The 18860-nt window shown below is 38.5% G+C and overlaps 2 protein-coding genes and 1 non-coding gene across 3 annotated transcripts; 1 reads left to right on the plus strand and 2 right to left on the minus strand.

Annotated features, from left to right (window-relative positions):
- The first annotated feature begins 982 nt into the window (after window positions 1-982).
- On the plus strand, window positions 983-1089 carry LOC147924627 (small nucleolar RNA R71). Its single transcript, XR_015588043.1, has one exon. It is a non-coding gene; the product is annotated as a small nucleolar RNA R71 (small nucleolar RNA).
- A 9520-nt stretch (window positions 1090-10609) lies between these two features.
- On the minus strand, window positions 10610-12515 carry LOC147924628 (uncharacterized). The gene is made up of 4 exons (XM_087496860.1): window positions 12315-12515; window positions 11290-12026; window positions 10941-11257; window positions 10610-10653 (listed from the first exon to the last, which is right to left on the minus strand). Exons 1-4 carry the CDS (start codon window positions 12513-12515, stop codon window positions 10610-10612), a joined length of 1299 nt encoding a protein of 432 aa, XP_087352986.1.
- A 652-nt stretch (window positions 12516-13167) lies between these two features.
- LOC147924629 (uncharacterized) lies at window positions 13168-13695 on the minus strand. The gene has a single exon (XM_087496861.1). The coding sequence runs from the start codon at window positions 13693-13695 to the stop codon at window positions 13168-13170; it is 528 nt and encodes a 175-aa protein (XP_087352987.1).
- Between the last annotated feature and the right edge of the window lie 5165 nt (window positions 13696-18860).

The following is an 18860-nucleotide window of genomic DNA, read 5'->3' on the forward strand; positions in this document are numbered from 1 at the left end:
CACTCGAGCATGCACTCGATCGAGTGTGTGGTCGAGCTGCTGGTCGAGTTCTCCTGCGAGCTCCTGTTGCTTTGCACAGATGTCACTTGGGGCTTCAGTAACTGATGAATTCCCCCAAACTTGGACTTCACTGTCCTCAGTGACTTCTTCCTCTTGAAGTAGGATGGCTTTGGCTGTGAACTCCCTTGGATTTTGAACAGCTTTTCCAGGGAGTTGGTTGGGTTTTGGAGCTGAAGTAGATGCTATGTTACTCTCCATGTACTTCACTCTAGAGTTAAGACCTTCAAACTTCATGTTCAGGTCATTATACTGGGATGTAAGCCTTTGGTTTAGCTCAGCAAACTGCTTGGCTTCCTCAATCTTCCCTTGTGTTTGACCAATCAACAGCTGCTGAATCATAGCTCTAAGGTCTTGTTCTTGGCCTTGGTTAGTCTGAAACCCTGGTGGGGGACACAACTGGGGCTGGAACACTTGCTGCTGTTGTTTGGGGATATAGTTTTGGAACCCTTGAGGCTGTTGAGGCTGTTGAGGAGGGTAAACTTGATCTTGTGGATTAGCCACATTGGTGCTCCTATAAGATAGGTTGTTGTTCTTGAAACCACCTTGATTGTAGCCCTTGAATCCACCTTGGTTTTGCATATAGCAAAGCTCAGCAAACTCATTCTCCCCCTCTTGAATTGGAGCTTCTTCTTCACCAATGAAGTGAATGGATTTGGACTGGCTGAGGAGTATCTTGTCAAGCTTCTCATTAACCATCTTCAGATCCTTCTTGTACTTGTCCTCTTGATCAGTTGAGGAACTCCTTATGGTCCTATCATAATCTTCATTATAATTGCCATCTGACTGGACAAGATTCTCTACCAACTCCCAGCCTTCATCCACATGCTTGTTGAGGAAGTTTCCATTGGAGGCTGTGTCAAGAAGCATTCTGAACTTGGGAAGCACTCCTCTATACAATGTGCTCAACAATGACTCCATACTGAAACCATGATGAGGGCATTGAGTCTGGTAGCCCTTGAATCTCTCCCAAGCTTCACAAAAGCTCTCATTGTTCCTTTGAGCAAATCCAGAGATCTCATTCCTCAGCCTTGCTGTCCTAGCATTGGAGAAGAATTTGGCCAAGAAAGCCTTCTTACATTGGTCCCAAGTAGTGATAGCACCAGTGGGCAGAGTCTTCTCCCATAAATGAGCCTTGTCCCCAAGAGAGAAAGGGAACAACCTCAGCTTGAAACCATCTTCACTTACTCCATTGATCTTGGTAAGACCACAAATTCTGTCAAACTCATCAAGATGATCAAGTGGATCCTCCATAGGCAATCCATGAAACTTATTGGCCTGAATCATTGAAATCAATCCACTCTTGATTTCAAAGTTGTTATTGGCAACTGCTGTTGGTACAATGCCAGCTCTTTGGTTGTGTGTGTTGGGTGCATCTCCAGCACCAATATGTCTTGGTCTCTGAACCTGATCCTGCTGATCCATAGCTACTGGAACCTCTTGTTGTTGCTGAACAACTCTCTTCTTCTTGGTTCCCAAACCCTTGTTCAACTTGTTGATGCTGTCACTATGCCTTAGAAGATTGTCCTTTCCTTTGGACCTTGTTTGCATCAACGAACGCAAACGATTTTTCCCGACCCGTCACTTCATCAAGCCTCTTATACACCCACTCCCAAAAATGACTATAATTAGAACTTCCCGCCATTATTAAAAATCTCTCACTCTTGTTTTTTTTTTCTCTTTTGATTTTTTTTCTCACTCTTGTTTTTTTTTCTCTTTTGATTTTTTTTTCTCACTCTCGAATTTTTTTTTTCTCACTCTCAAATTTTTTTTCTCACTCTCGATTTGTTTCTTGCTAATGCTCTTGCTTGTGGTGTGAATGAATAAGAAACGAAGGTGTGGTATATATAGAGTAATTTGGCGACTGAATACCAACTGTAAAACGACTGTGATGTGACTCAAACTAACAGTCGCAACAAAACAAAGCTTACCAACCCCACAAATGAATAAAACGTGTTTCTTTTTGGCCGACATGTTTGCGACTCACCTCAATAGTCGCTTAGTAGTCGCCAAATAGCTGACTAACTAATGTAGTCGTATGTTAGTAGCCAAATCAACGACTCGCCGCAGTAGTCACCATGTAGTCGCCAAATTAGCTACTGTTTGCTGACAAAATTACTTTCTTGTCTTTCAGTCGTAAAGTAGTCGCTAATTAACAACTACTGAACCAACTACTCATTTCAGTCGGTAAAAACGACTAACTTACGACTAAATTTTAGCAGTTGTAAAGTAGTAGTTAAACAGTCGTTATATAGTCACTAAATTTGGCGACTACGAGTTTAGTCGCCAATCGTAGTCGTAAATTGTATGTTTTCTTGTAGTGCGTCCTAGCACGCCGCAGACCCTCAAACCAAAGAGCGAGAGCTTCTGAGAGAGATCTAGAGCGACTCAAACACTTTTCTACTTTTGTTAGAATTTATTTTACATCTTTTTGTTATCTCTTTAGATTTCTACTTTGTACTCTTTATTTTATACTCTATCTTTTAATACAATGCAATTTTCCTTTATCTTTGTTTATATGTTTTCTGCAATGATTTCCGAGTAGTGAAGTAAAGTTTCTAGGGATGAAATAAATGATTTTGTGTTCTTGATCGGTTAGGATGTCTTAGTTTGATTGTTTATGTTTTATAAATTCCCTTCTAGATTGGTGTTCTTAATGCTGTCAACAAACCGAGAGGGTGAGATTAGATCTAGGGTGTTTTACCATCGAGAGGTGTAGATGAAATGTTTGAATCAACCAATACTAGAGATTTACTCACTTAGTGAAACATGATTTATTGTGTGTGGTGTGATGAAAGTGAATGAGTGTGTGCAATGGTATGATATGATGGGTGTTTCAATTCCCCTTATGCAGTTGCAGTATAAGGGGTGTCAATCCAGTCTGAGTGCTTGTGAACAATCAAGACATGCATATGAATCTAAGTTAAGACAAATATGAAAGGATGTTTGTCACTAACAATCCTATGATGATAATGATAAAATGCAGAAAATAAACTACAAGAGCTAAGAACTAGATGCAAATAAAACAGAATGATTATTAACTAAGAACAGAAACAGAAACTGTAAACACTAGATAAGAACTAATGCAAGACAAGTGATGAACTAGATGCTAAGTGAATGCAATGGAAATTAAACAGAAATGAAACAAGACAAACACAGATCATAAACAAGAGTTCTGGGGATGAACTCGAGCAGCACTCGACCGAGTGTAGGTCGAGTGAGTGGTCGAGCTAGACGAATCCGGAAAAACAGAGCAATGCAATAAAAACAGAGTAAAGATAACACAGATCAAACAGCAGGCAAATAACAAGATTAAGACTTTAAACTCAATAAACAAAGAAGGTTCCTGAGGATGGATTCATGGGATAAACTAACCATTGTGGTAATCTAACTTGATCAACAAATCTCAAGCAATGCTATGAGCTAACCTCTAGACATATTAATCTAAGACAAGTCTCTCCCACTCTCATGGTCAAGAGACAATCAAACCTATGCAATCCTAGACTTGCTCTCACAATGAAAAGAATCTACACAAGCAGGCATTAAGCAATACATCTCAAACCAAACAAGACCTCTAATCTCTTAGCAAGCCTAATGGTAAGCTCTAGATCTAGCCTTATCTATGCTTCTTAAACATTGGTGTGATGCTAAAAAGCTTGAGATCAGATCCTACCCTCTCAGATATAGGATCAGCATTAAGAACATCTAGCCTAGAAGAGATCTACAACAATCAAGCTTGATCAAGTCAGATGTACCACAAGATCAATCTATCCTAACCCATCCTCAAGATCCTAAGAAGACTACTCACAACAAGACATGATCAAACAAATCATAAACCCAGAAATCATTGAAACTTGCATGATTAGAAAGATAAGATTAAGATCTACAACTTTAAAGAAGAAATCAAACTCAGATTCTCAATACTTAGAAAGTTATTCAACCAACAAGTATGAGGAAATTCTTCTTTTCTAAGTACAAGATCCAAAAAAAAGAAATAAAAAAGGCAAAAGGAATAATATTCCTCAAAAGGCAAAAACTAGGTTTAAAATATCTGAAAAGCTGACTAAAAAACTAGATTAAAACTTGGTTCAGGTGGCTGCAGTACAAGTCCTTATATAGTGGGGAAGGTGGAAGCCCTAAAAATGGGAAAAGTCAAAGTGGTCCACGCATCGGTCAACTCGACCAGTGCTCGGTCGAGCTGGGGGTCGAGCTGGCTTCTCTTGTGCAACTCCACACGGTCGAGTCCATCTCCCACTCGGTCGAGTGCTTGGTCGAGCTGGACTCCGGATTCCTTGTTCTTCAGCCTTAACTCCCTTGTTTCCTCTTCATGATTGCTTCACATCTCTTCTCCATTGCTTCCATGCTCCTTAAGCTCCAAAATCACCTGTTTATGCATGAAAAGATGCAAATGCAATGCAACTACACTATAATGCATGATTAGTCCTAAAGCTGCACAATAATGGTGAGAATGGATAGAAAAAGATGCAAAAGATGTGAATAAACTAAGGGAAAACATGGTAAAATATATGAACATCACTTAGTCTAAGAGATTAGATGAGTAAGGGGTTTATTGACAATAATGAATCGGTTCATATTGCCTGCTTGGTCATGTTTCTCCAACGAGAGTTGGGTAGGGGAGTGATCAAGGTTGATTGTTTCTATCACGAGAGTGTTTAACAAGGTTTTAGAGATTCATTGTCTAGGGAATATTTGCTTGAGGCATGTAAGACATTTGTATTGGTCAGGAACACTTAGGAGTCGATTACCCCATCCTTAGAAGCTTTTGTATCTTAATTGCTTGCATTTTTATTCATCACTCGATACCTTACCCGAACAGGTGCACGATCACCTAATTCGAGTAACCCTTCAAGCTGTTCATACTTTCTTTGCTAACTCGATCACCCCACCCGATCATGTACTCAAATGCTTGCATCGAGTGCTTAGGTCGAGTGGTTCCTTGTTTATATTCTTTTTTTTATCATTTTAGGATTGTTAGACAAAACCCTTTTATTGATTGTCTTGACTTGCTTGCTCCTGATTGCATCATATCTGCTAGCATAACAACCATTTGGATTGATAACCCTTTGTACTACAACTGCATAGGGAATTGATACCCTGGGTGAAAATCCTGTTATCAATGGGCCAAAGGATAAACCTAACATAGTCTTCCATAACTTTTGGAAGTAAAGTGCCAGAAGATAATAAGAGATTTGTACAAGCGGTTTTAGGCATTACTGTAGAGGTTGGAGCGGGGTTTTATTTCGGGATTCCAGAGTGTTTTAGTGGGTCAAATATTGTTATGATGAATTATCTGAAGGATCGGCTGAAACACAAAGTTATCCGGTTGGTATTCTCGGTGTTTATCTCAAGGAGGCAAAGAAGTGCGCTTAAATTCGGTTGCCTTGTTCATGCCAGTTTTTGCAATGTTTTGCTTTAAGCTGCCAAAAAAACTTGTGAAAATCTGGAAAGTGCGATGGCTGCTTATTGGTGGAGTTCAGGGGAACATGCTAGGAAAATTCACTAAAATAGTTGGGAAAGGTTATGTTTGCCTAAAGATCATGGAAGAATGGGGTTTAGAGATATCCAAATCTTTAACCAGGGCCTACTCGCAAAGCAAGCATGAAGGCTGCTTCAGGATCCATAATGTCTGCTACCAAGACTCATGAAGAGCATGTATTATGAAGATACCTCCTTTTTAGAAGCTACCATGTTCTTTTGCATGGAGAGGTATTTTGTCAGGGAGAGAATTGCTGGTTCATGGTTTCGTGAAGAGGGTTGGTAACAGAACCACGATGAATGTTTCGATTGATCCTTGGACAGAAGATAACGGGCTCAGAGCACCATGGAGAATGATCAATTTTTTGATGTGAGCTTAAAGGTTAGTGAGTTGGGAAAATGAAATTCTGGAGGATTTGTTCTTACCTCAGGACATCTTTAGAATCAAGGCAATTAAACCTTTGTTATTTGAAGATGAATTATATATCTGGAAGCATAACAAAAGGGACTTCTCCATAAAGTCTGCTTATTGGTTGGCTTACCAAATAAAGAATAAGCCCTTGATAATGGAAGTCATGATGCGACCTTCTACGATTGATTTAAAAAAGCTGGTCTAGAAACTCCAAACAAACCTAAAAATCAAAGTGTTTCTTTGGAAGATTTTAAGTGGGGCCATGCCTGTGGCTACAACTCTGAATGGCAGAAGTTTTAAGGTGGATGATACATGTCAACTGTATGGGGAATTTGGCGAATCTATTAACCATACTCTTTTTGTCTGCACGGCGGCTCGAAAGATATGGGCATTATCTGACTTTCCTTTTCCAATTGAGGGGTTCCATAATGGGTCGGTGTTCTCCAACATATTTCACTTTCTGGAAAATAAAAAAACAACAGAGATTGACCGAGTGAGCTAAGAAAAAGTTTTCCGTGGATATTATGAAGAATTTGGACAAATAGAAATTGTCAAAATTTTAAACGGAAAGCTTTTAGCGTGGCCGAAACAGTGGAAAAGATAAGAGAGGAGGTGAAAGAGTGGATTGAGGCACAATGTATGGAGGAAGAAGGGGAGAGGGTTAGTAGACAAAATGAGACGGATTCCCAAAAGGAGTAATGAGAATGTGAATGTCTCTTGAAAGAAAGCACAAGAGAACTGGCTCAAACGTAATGCTGGAGCCTCGTGATTAAGAAGAAATCATGTCGCAAGTGGAGTGTGGGTCCTAAGAGACGAGAACGGTATTGTTTTGTTGCATAGTAGACGAACTTTTGCTATTATCCATACAAAATAAGATGCTAGTCTACACTGTCTACTGTGGGCAATGGAAAGTATGGCAAGTCATAAAGTGGATAGGTCATTTTTGCTTGTTCTGATAAAGTCTTGGTGAACGCTGTTTTACGACCAAGAGCTTGATCGTTGTTTAAAGCACAAGCAGTAGCCTTTAAAAGATCCCTAATGCCTTTTTTGAACTGGAAAATGGAGCTGGAAGACATTTCAGCAAACAAGGGAGCACACCTTATTGCTCAGATTGTTACTGATGACTGGAGAAACCAATCGTATGTTGCCGCAGGGCCTCCACGGAGGTTATTGCGAGTTTTTAGTGAAGAGAGGGGTTTTTCCTCTGTTTGAGTGTGCAAATATGTAGGAGTGTTAGTAATCAAAGGATAAAGTCTGATGGTTTTTCGGAGGTCTGTTTTCTCCTTGATAGGCTAACATGTTTTTGTAGACCTCGCAACTAGTTTTTGCTGGAGGGCTTAAAGTAGACCTACTGGAATGAGGGAATGTCTTGTACACTTAATGTGTGTAACCTATTGGTTTCAAGGTTAAGTAATATAATTACAGATGACAAAAAAATAAACCTATTGCGTGATAAAATCATCTATACTAATGAGTCTCTAAATAGTCTGTAAAGAAGTATAGAATGTTTTTGTGTTGTCTGTTTATTAACGCTTGTACAGAGTATATATACACGATCTACAAACCCTTGAACCCTAAGCTAAAGATTGCTGACCAAGCAATATACAGGTCGGCTAATTACATGTCGGTAAGACATTGAGGCCCAGTACATAACGGTCCAATACTCCCCCTCAAGATGGAGGGTGTAGATCACAAATGCCCATCTTGGACATCAGATTAATGAATTGTGGTTTACCTAACGCCTTAGTTAAAACATCCGCCAGTTGCTCTTTAGTACCAACATGTGCTGTAGTGAGAACTCCACCTTTAATAGCATCACGTACCCGATGACAATCAATCTCAATATGCTTCGTTCATTCGTGAAACACAGGATTTGCAGCAATATAAAGTGCAGACTTGCTATCACAGAACAGACGAGCCGGTGTCGTTGGTGGAAAACCCAAGTCTTTAAATAGTTGTCGTAACCACAATATCTCACATGTGGCAGTAGACATAGCACGATACTCAGCTTCACAGGAAGAATGCGACACCACCTTTTGTTTCTTAGTCTTCCAAGAGATCGGAGACCCACCAAGCAACGCAACATAGGCTGTTAAAGATCTTCGTGACAATGGACACTTACCCCAATCGGCATCGCAATAAACTGAGAGTTGTAAATCGGAACGAGAACTAAGCAAGATACCTTGTCCTGCCGTCCCTTTAAGATATGTTATGACTCGTAACGCCGCCGCCATATGCCGTTCACGTGGCTTTTGCATGAACTGCGACAAGATGTGAACAGAGTACGAAATATCAGGATGAGTGTTAGCCAAATAAATAAGTCGTCCCACTAGTCTCCGATAAGAATCCGGTTCAGGAATGAGAGGACTCGTATCCGAAGCTAAGTGATGATTCTTCTCCATTGGTGTATCAGCTGGTCGCGAACCAAGAAGACCAGTTTCACGAACTATATCCAAAGCATATTTTCTCTGTGTCAACATAAAACCTTCCTCATTTCGGGCTATTTCAATACCCAAAAAATATTTGAGCTTGCCCAAATCCTTCATGTGAAAACACTCGGCTAGATATGTCTTAAATTTGCGAATTGCCTTACTATCATTTCCACAAACAATAAGATCATCAACATAAACCAAAACACGAATCTCGACACGTCCACGAGTGTAAGTAAATAATGAGTAATCAGAATAGGACTGAACAAAACCGGCCTTAGTAAGTGCTGTAGAAAGCTTTTCATACCAACAGCGAGGTGCTTGCCGGAGGCCGTAAAGTGATTTATGAAGACGACACACTTTATTTGGTTCAGGGTGTGTAAAACCTTGCGGAAGCTTGATATACACTTCTTCATGAAGATCACCGTGTAGGAAAGCGTTGTGGACGTCCATTTGATGCACTTCCCAATTATTGGCAGCCACAATACGTAACATACTCCTTACGGTTGTCATTTTTGCCACCGGTGCAAACGTTTCAGCAAAATCTCGGCCTGCAACTTGTCGATTTCCTAGCACCACAAGTCGGGCCTTATACCGTTCTATACTTCCATCAGAGTGATACTTGATTTTATAAACCCACATTGTGTCAAGAGCAACTTTTCCTGGTGGCAAGTCTACATAAGTAAACGTGTTAGTGTCCTCAAGAGCACCAACTTCTTTACCCATAGCATTCGTCCAACGTTTGTCTTTAATAGCCTCTTTGTAGCTACGCGGCTCCACCGATGCACTAACTGCTGCAAGAAACACTTTGTGTCGAGACGAAAAACGTGCATCCGTGATAAAATCGGTGAGAGGATAAAGAGAAGTACCGTGGACCGTGTTGAGGGAGCTGCTGATGGAGTGATCGGGAAGAACGTGAGGAGATGGAGTATTTTCCACGGCATTATACAACACATAATCTTGCAAACAAACAGATGGAACCTTCGTACGTTTACCCTGTCCGAGCTCAGCTTCTGGCTGAGCAACACTACTATCAACCGTACTAGAGTCATTTTCCACAACAACATCAACAGCTGGTTTAGGTGACACAATGGGTCCAACTTCTAAGATTGCATCATCAAGAATAGCAGGATTAACCTCACTTACTTCTGTCTCGACAAGTAATTCATTATCACTGGAAGACCCCACGGTACTCCCCCTGTTTTCAATATTTTTCGATACGTCAACGACCCAATCAGAATCACAAGATTCAACTACAACACGACTAGGGGATTCCAATTCCGAATGAGAGGGAAAAGGAAATTCATTTTCCTTGAAGACCACATCACGGGAGACAAAAAATTCATTTGTATCCAAATCATACAATTTCCAACCTTTCTTACCGTATGGATAACCAACGAACACACACTTACGACTACAAGAGACAAACTTGTCTTTGTCTCTTATTTGTTTGTGAGCATAACATAGAGAACCGAACACCCGCAACTCATCATACGAAGGTTGTTGTCCAAACAACACCTCATGAGGACATTTGTGACGTAGAAGCTTTGTTGGTGTTAAATTAATAACATGTGCCGCTGTTAAGACTGCTTCTCCCCAAAATTTTGTAGGTAGATCAGCTTGAAACAACAATGATCTTGCGACATTCAAGAGATGATGATGCTTCCTTTCCACTCTACCATTTTGTTGCGGTGTTCCCACACAAGTGGTTTGATGCACAATGCCTTTTTCCCTAAAGAAAGATGACAAACAAAGAAATTATGTTCCATTGTCACTACCCACACATCTTACTTCTTTTCCAAACTGTTTTTCGGAATAAGCGCAAAAATTTTGAAGAACACTCTTAACTTCTGATTTTTCTAACAACAAAAATTTCCACACAGTACGAGAAAAATCATCCAAAATTGTCAAAAAATACGAGGCCCCGTTAGAAGCTTTGAGACGATAAGGACCCCAAACATCAACATGGATTAAAACAAAACACTCGTTTGTCTTATTAATACTTTCAGAAAATAAATCTCTAGTTTTCTTAGCCCGAAAACATGTGTCACATGGACTTGGACTAGCGGAAACAGAAACACCAGAAAACATAGGCAAAGTAGCTAAAACTAAAAACGAGGGATGACCTAACCGCTGATGCCACAACACTTCATCAACTTGTCTAACTGTCTTGTTTACTCGAGCAACTTTGTCATCCGTAAAATAATAAACTCCATCACGTTCTTTCCCGACTCCAATCAGCGTCCTCGAAAACCGGTCCTGTAACACACACACCGCATCGGTGAAAAACGCAAAACAATTAGAATGCTTCAAAAGTTTTGATACCGAGACTAATGAACAATTGAAATCTGGCACATATAACACATCGTATAAACTAATACGGTCCGACAAACGAAACATGCCCGTTTGTCGTGATGATGTCGTACTCCCATCTGCAAAACCAATCGTGTAAGGAGAAGTCTCTTTGATATTCGTAAGAACAGATAAATTTCCGGTCATGTGGTGTGAAGCCCCTGTATCAAGAATCACATCTCCATATATCTTACCAATTAACTTTTCACCACCACTATTTGATTTATCTTTCAACATTTGAGAGAGCGCATGTAGCATCTGTTCTGGAGTAAGATCTGCAGATGCCCCAACGTTTGGATTTGGACTTGTTGCGTAAGCAACATTAACTTGTCCTCTTCCTCTTCCACCAGGGAAACCACCACGGCCACCGCCTCTGTTTGACACACGTCCTCCTCTGCCACCTCTTTCGGAGAACCACTCTGGATATCCCACAATCTGCCAACATGTGTTCTTCTCATGACCAGCTCTACCACAATTGGAACAGAGTCGATCACGTACTCTGTTTCCACCAAAACTTGTACTCCAAAGTTACCGCCTTCACGAGAATCACGACGAGGTGCAGCTGTGTCACCGCTCCCTTGCTCACGACGAGTTAGAAACCCCACATCTTCTTGTTGTTGTTCACGTACTTTTGCTGAATTCAGCCTATCTTCTTCACGGATCACTTTGTTGTATACCTTCCCGAGATCGGGTAAAACATCTGCCTCTATAATTGCAGTCACCACATGTCCAAATCTCGACTCATCCAACCCCATCACGAACTGATGAACTCTTTCATCTTCTCTCTCCTTCTCATATGTCGCTGCCGCAGAACACGTACAAGCTGGTGGTGGCCTATACGTTTGGGGCTCTTCCCACATCTTTGCAAGCCGACCATAGTAATCAATCATGGCTTGCCCATCTTGTCTACAGGATGCTAACTTAGCAATCAGTTGATGCACACGTACTTTGTTCCCCACTGAGAAACGTTCTCTCAAATTCTCCCACAACTTGTGAGCATCGGTGATAAACGTCACCGTTGATCTAACACGCGGCTCGATCGACGTTCGCAGCCACCCAACAATCATTGAGTTCACACTCAGCCACGACTCCAAATCCGCATGACCCTCCGGTGGTTTTTGCAAAGACCCGTCAATAAACCCGGTCTTCCTCTTGGCTTGAAGTGCGTTCAACATCTCTGTAGCCCACTCGTTGTAGTTGTCACCTTTCAGTTGTACCGATGTGATCATTGCCCCTGGATTATCAGACGCAAACACAGAATAAGGACTTACGGCGACCGCCTTCTCTCAGATCCACTGATCTCAATACTTTTCTTATCATCTTCCCCCATCTTACAAAACAAGAGGAATAAACGAGAAACAAAGAGAAAAACTAACTTAGGAAATTAGAGAAATCAGAAACCCAGATCGTTTAGAAAGATCGAGGCTCTGATACCATGTAAAGAAGTATAGAATGTTTTGTGTTGTCTGTTTATTAACGCTTGTACAGAGTATATATACACGATCTACAAACCCTTGAACCCTAAGCTAAAGATTGCTGACCAAGCAATATACAGGTCGGATAATTACATGTCGGTAAGACATCGAGGCCCAGTACATAACGGCCCAATACAAGTCATAAAGTGGATAGGTCATTTTTGCTTGTTCTGATAAAGTCTTGGTGAACGCTGTTTTACGACCAAGAGCTTGATCGTTGTTTAAAGCACAAGCAGTAGCCTTTAAAAGATCCCTAATGCCTTTTTTGGACTGGAAAATGGAGCTGGAAGACATTTCAGCAAACAAGGGAGCACACCTTATTGCTCAGATTGTTACCGATGACTGGAGAAACCAATCGTATGTTGCCGCAGGGCCTCCACGGTGGTTATTGCGAGTTTTTAGTGAAGAGAGGGGTTTTTCCTCTGTTTGAGTGTGCAAATATGTAGGAGTGTTAGTAATCAAAGGATAAGGTCTGATGTTTTTTCGGAGGTCTGTTTTCTCCTTGATAGGCTAACATGTTTTTGTAGACCTCGCAACTAGTTTTTGCTGGAGGGTTTAAAGTAGACCTACTGGAATGAGGGAATGTCTGGTACACTTAATGTGTGTAACCTATTGGTTTCAAGGTTAAGTAATATAATTACAGATGACAAAAAAATAAACCTATTGCGTGATAAAATCATCTATACTAATGAGTCTCTAAATCCATTAGGACCATTACACAGTTCTTTGTCAACTTATTTTGGTTTTCTATTTTTATTTTTTATTTTTTTTTGCATGTATTATACAAAATACCATGCATTTGAAATCAGCATGTTATTGCGAGAAGATAGTATTTGAACTTTTCAAACAAAAGGCTTGTTATTAAGTGGTTTGATGAAATCGTTATTTTTTCCGTCAGACAATTTAACGATGTGACTTTTTTTCTTGTCAAAACACTTGCATTCATTCAATGATCAGATAATAGAAGGTTCATACAAGCATAGTTTAAATTGCAAGAAAAAAGGCATTCCTCAATGCCAAAACAAACATAGCAACAAAGATAGAAATTGATCGGCAATAGCTTCTTGAGAGCTTTAAGCAACCATCTTGGGAGAGTTTTGGTACAGGTGAGATCAATAATTGTCGATCCTTCTTCCATGAAAAATTTAGTGGAAGCGGAGATAGCCATTGTCATAAGACGATTTGGCTTTAAAGAAGGGGTCAACTCTGTGCTTCTTGCCGGCTTGAGAAGAACTACACGAGGTAGTAATTTGACAGGGTTCTGAGCAGGGTTGCAGGTGCTCTGGTGCTTGAAGATGTTTGCTAGAGTAGCCGCATGATGAAGACTGGCCTTGAACAAATCAAAGTCGTAGCTACAGGTCAGGCAACACAGAATCAGGCTCCATTTGCCATAAAACATCAAGCAAGAGCTTTCAGAGATCGGATCCAAAAGGATACTATTACGAGGATTCTCAGGGATTGAAAGCAACGCCATAGCAACAATGGTGAATTACTTCTCAGATGGAAACTATAGAGTTTGTAATCTAGATCATACCATTGGCTAAAACATGACGTCAATAGTTGGAGCAAAGGAGCGTACATGGGTTCACATAGATTTAGAAATGAAGTAACACTTGTTTTTTCCCTGATGTTGATAGATTGGATATGATGTGGCTCAGTTATCACGGGGTGTGAGAGCAGGGGATTGAGTAAGAGTCGGTAACCACCGTTCCTTGGAACCGGGGTCATAATGCCGTTCTTATTCAGTCTGATGGTGTGGCAAAAGAATGAAGCGGAGTTCCCAAAAGCCTTGAGCGGGAACAATGTTAATGGGCCGGCGCCAAATTTTGGGTCTATCAAGAGAAACCCTAGGGTTTCTTTCCTTGACCGAAGGTAGGTTTGAGCGCAGCGGCAGCTGGACGGAGAGATCGATATGATTTGCAATAAATAGTAAGCAGGTTTGGTGCCAAGCTCCGATGGTGTTGTTTGGTTGAAGAGGAGATCCAAATTGGGGGGACAGCCATGACCCTGAAGAATATCTCGTTGTGCGCCATTGGCGTCTCTTCCCAGCAAGGCGCAATTGATGATCCAAGAGGTAACTCTCCGTCATCACCGAATCCGGAATGAAGAAATTCTCAGGTGAGCATGGAGATCTGCATCAAGAATTGTAAGCCACCATGGATTTTTGATCCGCTATTGATACAGTAAAAGAGACAGTGCAATAAGAGATACGTGTAGGGTGGAGATTGGATGAGAAAGCAACGGTTAGGATTGCTTTGGAGTTAAACAGAGGAAGTGACGTATAAAGGAAGCAGAGATTAGATTTGCGAAGGATATCGAAATATTGTAAAAGTTTGGTAATCTTCTTCTTCTCCAATTCTCTCTGTAAACTCTTAAGGGTTGTTGTTTCATTGTTGTTAGAGCTGATTCTTCTTCTAAGCTCTATCACATGAAATTTTGGATTCTCTTCAATTTGGTGTTTGTAATTGGATTTTTAGTTGAGTTACAGTTTCTCTGTAACAGCTATCATGTTATCTGGACACATATGAAGGGTGATTGGGGTTTGCCATAAACCATCTCCAACCCGTGAGTGTTGAGTTATCCAGTTTTTGGGTTTTCAAAAGGGTTTGGTAGAAATTATAAAAACTTAAAAAAGTGGAAAAATAACATGCAAAGAGAAATAATCAGGAGCAGCGGTGAGAAGGTTTGAAGATCTCCCGACGCCTGCAAACCGAATCAATACCGGCGCCGGAAAGAGTGGGTGGTGAAGGTGTCTCGATTTTTGGGTCTAGGAGAGTTTTTTTTTTTGTGGTTTTGACTATATTGGTGAAATCCAAGGAATTGTAAAAACCGATGTGACTAATTTGAAAAAATTTACAATGTTAGCGATTAAATTCAAAAATCAACAAAAAATAGGTAATTATTTCACAAAAAAATAAAGTTGAACATTTTTTTAATTCAGTGGAACGGTTGAGGTTAAAGTTCAATTATTGATTTTATTCGCCTTCTCTTTTTTTTATAACTCCCATCCCATAGATGCGTATAGACCAATAATGTTATTGGTTTTAGAAATAAATTTAATTTAGCTAATAGAAATATGTAAAGCAAGTCAGCTTTAGTTAAAAATTTAAGCACAACATAAAAAAATTAAAAGCAAAAATGTAAGAAAATATAGCAAAAGTTAAATGTGTAAACTTCAGATATTAAATCAGAAAGATGGTTTTTACTTTTTAATCACTAATTACTAACTATACTAAAGGAAAAAATTGAGTCATTCTTGCCAAACTAATACTAGATCTAATGTATCGCAAAAAATCCAAGAAAATGAGTTCTAGGAATATTGTCTCAAGAACTACAACTTCACACTACAAGAAAACCTGTGTTTTGAGACAACCATTTGCGACCACACAAATGATCACAAAACTTAGCGACGCTTTTGTGACCGATTTGTGACTATACCACTACTACAGTAAATATCATCGCTAATTCCTCCTAAATATGGGACTAATAAAAATAGTTGCTAAATCGTTGCCCATTTTCGACTATATTAAGATTACTTTAAAAACACTATAACAGGAGTTGTAAAACCGTTGCAAACAGCAACATTTACGCGACAAACATTGAAGTCGTTAATTTTGGTCGCAATATTGTTGCAAAAGTGCGACGGAGTTGTAACTATTAGTTTCAGTTACAACTTCGTTGCAAAGTAGTCGTAAACAAAGTTTGTTAAAAATATGGAAAATGTTGAGGATAGGTGGTGTACTGTACTTTGCCGACATATTATTGTTGTTCCAAAGTGGTCTTAATGTAGTGGCAAATTAGTCTAAAACATATCACAATTTTGTGACTCTTATTTGGTAGTTCACAAAATGGTAGCCACCGCTCACTTCTATCATTTCTCACACCTCTCATTTTCATTATTTTGTACAAAGAGCGAAAAAATAAACAGAGAAAAAAAACAAAGAGAAGTAAAAAGTAAAAAAAAAGTGAGAAAAAATGTGAAATTCTTCAGGAGAGTGGATGTACAACATAATCGATCCAGAGAGGAATCATATCTCGAAGGCATTTTTGGAGGGGGTAGATCAATTCATAGCTTTTGCAAGTAACCAGTCATTAGCACATAGGTAGGTATCACTGCCATGTCTTTAGATGTCAAAATGAAAAGTTATTGCACGCTAGTACGATCTTATCGCATTTGCATAGTAGAGGATTCACGCCTGGATATTATGTATGGTTTGAACATGTTGAAGATTATAATGTGGTTGGAGCAGGAAAGAGTAGTCATTATGGTAATGTAGATTATGAGAGGTGGTTAACCAATAGAATTTGATGGAGGTAATGTATTTGCTGGTATGGTGAATGAGTCATTTCATGGTACTACACCATTTAATCAGTATCATCAACACGAACATGAAAGTGGATATCATGTTAATGAAGAACCTACCGAAGATGCAAAACGGTTTTATGAAATGTGAGATGTTGCAATAATCCAATTTATGATGGATGTCGACAAGGTCGGTCGTAATTATCGTTGGCTGCTCGTTTCATGAACAACAAGGTAGATCATAATTTATCTAAAACCTGCATGGACTCATGGGCTTAATTATTTACGAAGTATTTACCAGAGGGTAATCTGGCAACCGGTTCATACTACGAGACAAAGTCTTTGATGCGAAAGATACGATTTCCGTACCATACATTTGATGTATATATAGATAATGGATTTAATTCTCATGTGCCATTTGACCAGAAAAACATTTCTACATTATCCTCTTTTATTCTACATATCCTTCTACCTTTATAATAAAGACAATTTCAATTTTACCCTTGAATATTATATTTATTATTTAATCATTATAATAATTTTAAATTTAAAAGTAATTATTTTTCAAAAAGAATTCCCAACCAATCATTACTCAACTTAATTCTGGTCCCACCTACACTAGCTATTATAGAAAAAGTTTCAGAGAGAACTTACAATTTGTTGTACTTCAAATATTCATAAGCAAAAGAAGATAAGGATTATAACAATTACAGTTAAATATTTGTGTGGATTGTATTAAAACCCGTGCTCTACACAGGGAAAGATGCATGAGTCTCTGTTCGATATGAATAATCAATGTTTTCGTATTTTCAGAATACTTTCTTTTTTTAAAAATAAACTAGACGTTTGAAACTCTAAATCTCAGACTGCATGCCTTCCTCTTTTTTTTTTTCAACTTGCATGCTGACATCTTTTAATTATGATGTATTGGACTATCGTTTTTTTATTAAGATTTTTGTTGAAACTTCATTGGAAACATAAAAGTCTTCCTCTTCATATTTCTTTATAAGTAATTTATATGTAGTTAATTTTTATATTTTTGTTTAAAGGAAAAATTAATGGTTATTTAAACCATAATTCGTTATATGTAAATAATTTAATTAGCTGATTATATGTAAATAAATTTAATCTTTCATTTTATATCAAAGCAAGAATTTTAAAAAATCCAACTACTAATTAAATATAAATTAATTAAAATCCCATAAAATCCCTAGAAAGCCATAAAAAAATGTGGAAGTCAGTCTTCTATCCGCGAGTCCTCTTCATCGATCTCCTATAATTCAATTAAGTAGAACATGAAAGAAGTTTATAAACGAAATTCATTTTCATCTATTTTATAGCATGAACAAAGATGTTATTCTTACAATTCCATCATTTTCACAATCTCATAATTGCGAGAATTGAGTGGTATTCGCGTACAAATTGTAGAAGATATACTTCTTTTTCCTGCAAAGTTATAATAGAATTTATTCCTTTAAATAACCGATCAACAAAAATATGCAATAATTATAATTAAATTAATTGTATACCTTGGAAATCTTCAATAACACCCCAACGAATAACACAAATTAAACGTTCACCCTGGAATGATTTTAAAGCATCGTAGAATTTCGCAGCCGTTTTTTTGAATAATTCACACCTTAGTAGGGTTCCACTCAAATTAAAAAATTAAAATTTGTATGTTTCAAAATAATGGCTAAAGAGTATGATTATGTATAATATAAAAATATATATATGAGTATTATAATATACCTGAAATCACGAAGATCAAATGAGATTTTGTGGTTAATTGAGATATCATCTCCTCTTTTTTTAATTTTAAGATTGTCTTCAGTACTTTGCAGCTCATCATCTTTTTCATCCTCTTCTAAATCTTGGACATAATGTTCGTCATCTTGATCATCGTTACCACTGTTATCTGATTGGTATTCGCCATCATCATCAGTTTCTTCCTCAGTATCATCCTCTTCTTCATCCGTTGTATCATTGTAAATAAAATCGTCCTTATAATCATCATCGTCCTGATCTCCAACATCACTGTCATCATCAGAGTCTTCGAAGATTGTGCAATCTGTTTCAGATTGTTCATGAAAAGTAATGTTTTTCTTTTGATCTGAACCATATCGAGTACAGTACTTAAATAACATACGGATATTATCATTTTGTGTGACATCCACATGTTTCTCATTATTTTTCACCCCTTTGATTTCCTCTTTTTGTTGTAATTCTCTGAAATTACATCTGAATTCGCCAACATTTACAACATCACCAATAATATCTGTATAAAATTTAAATTAGTTCAAATATAAAGAATCTCAAATAATATTTGAAATTAA

Source organism: Camelina sativa, chromosome 17 (assembly GCF_030686135.1).
Source record: "Camelina sativa cultivar CO46 ecotype springtype chromosome 17, ASM3068613v1".
NCBI lineage: Eukaryota > Viridiplantae > Streptophyta > Magnoliopsida > Brassicales > Brassicaceae > Camelina > Camelina sativa.

Bases quoted from the DNA above. Each gene is read 5' to 3' on its own strand.
- LOC147924628 (XM_087496860.1), bottom strand. From the start codon at position 12,515: ATGTCTTCCAGCTCCATTTTCCAGTCCAAAAAAGGCATTAGGGATCTT. The intron at 12,027-12,314 runs GTAATTATCCGA...ATCTGAGAGAAG, and splicing joins CCTCGATGTCTTACCGACAT to GCGGTCGCCGTAAGTCCTTA. The intron at 10,654-10,940 runs GTAAGATATATG...TGTGTGTTACAG, and splicing joins TGGTGGTGAAAAGTTAATTG to GACCGGTTTTCGAGGACGCT.
- LOC147924629 (XM_087496861.1), bottom strand. From the start codon at position 13,695: ATGGCGTTGCTTTCAATCCCTGAGAATCCTCGTAATAGTATCCTTTTG.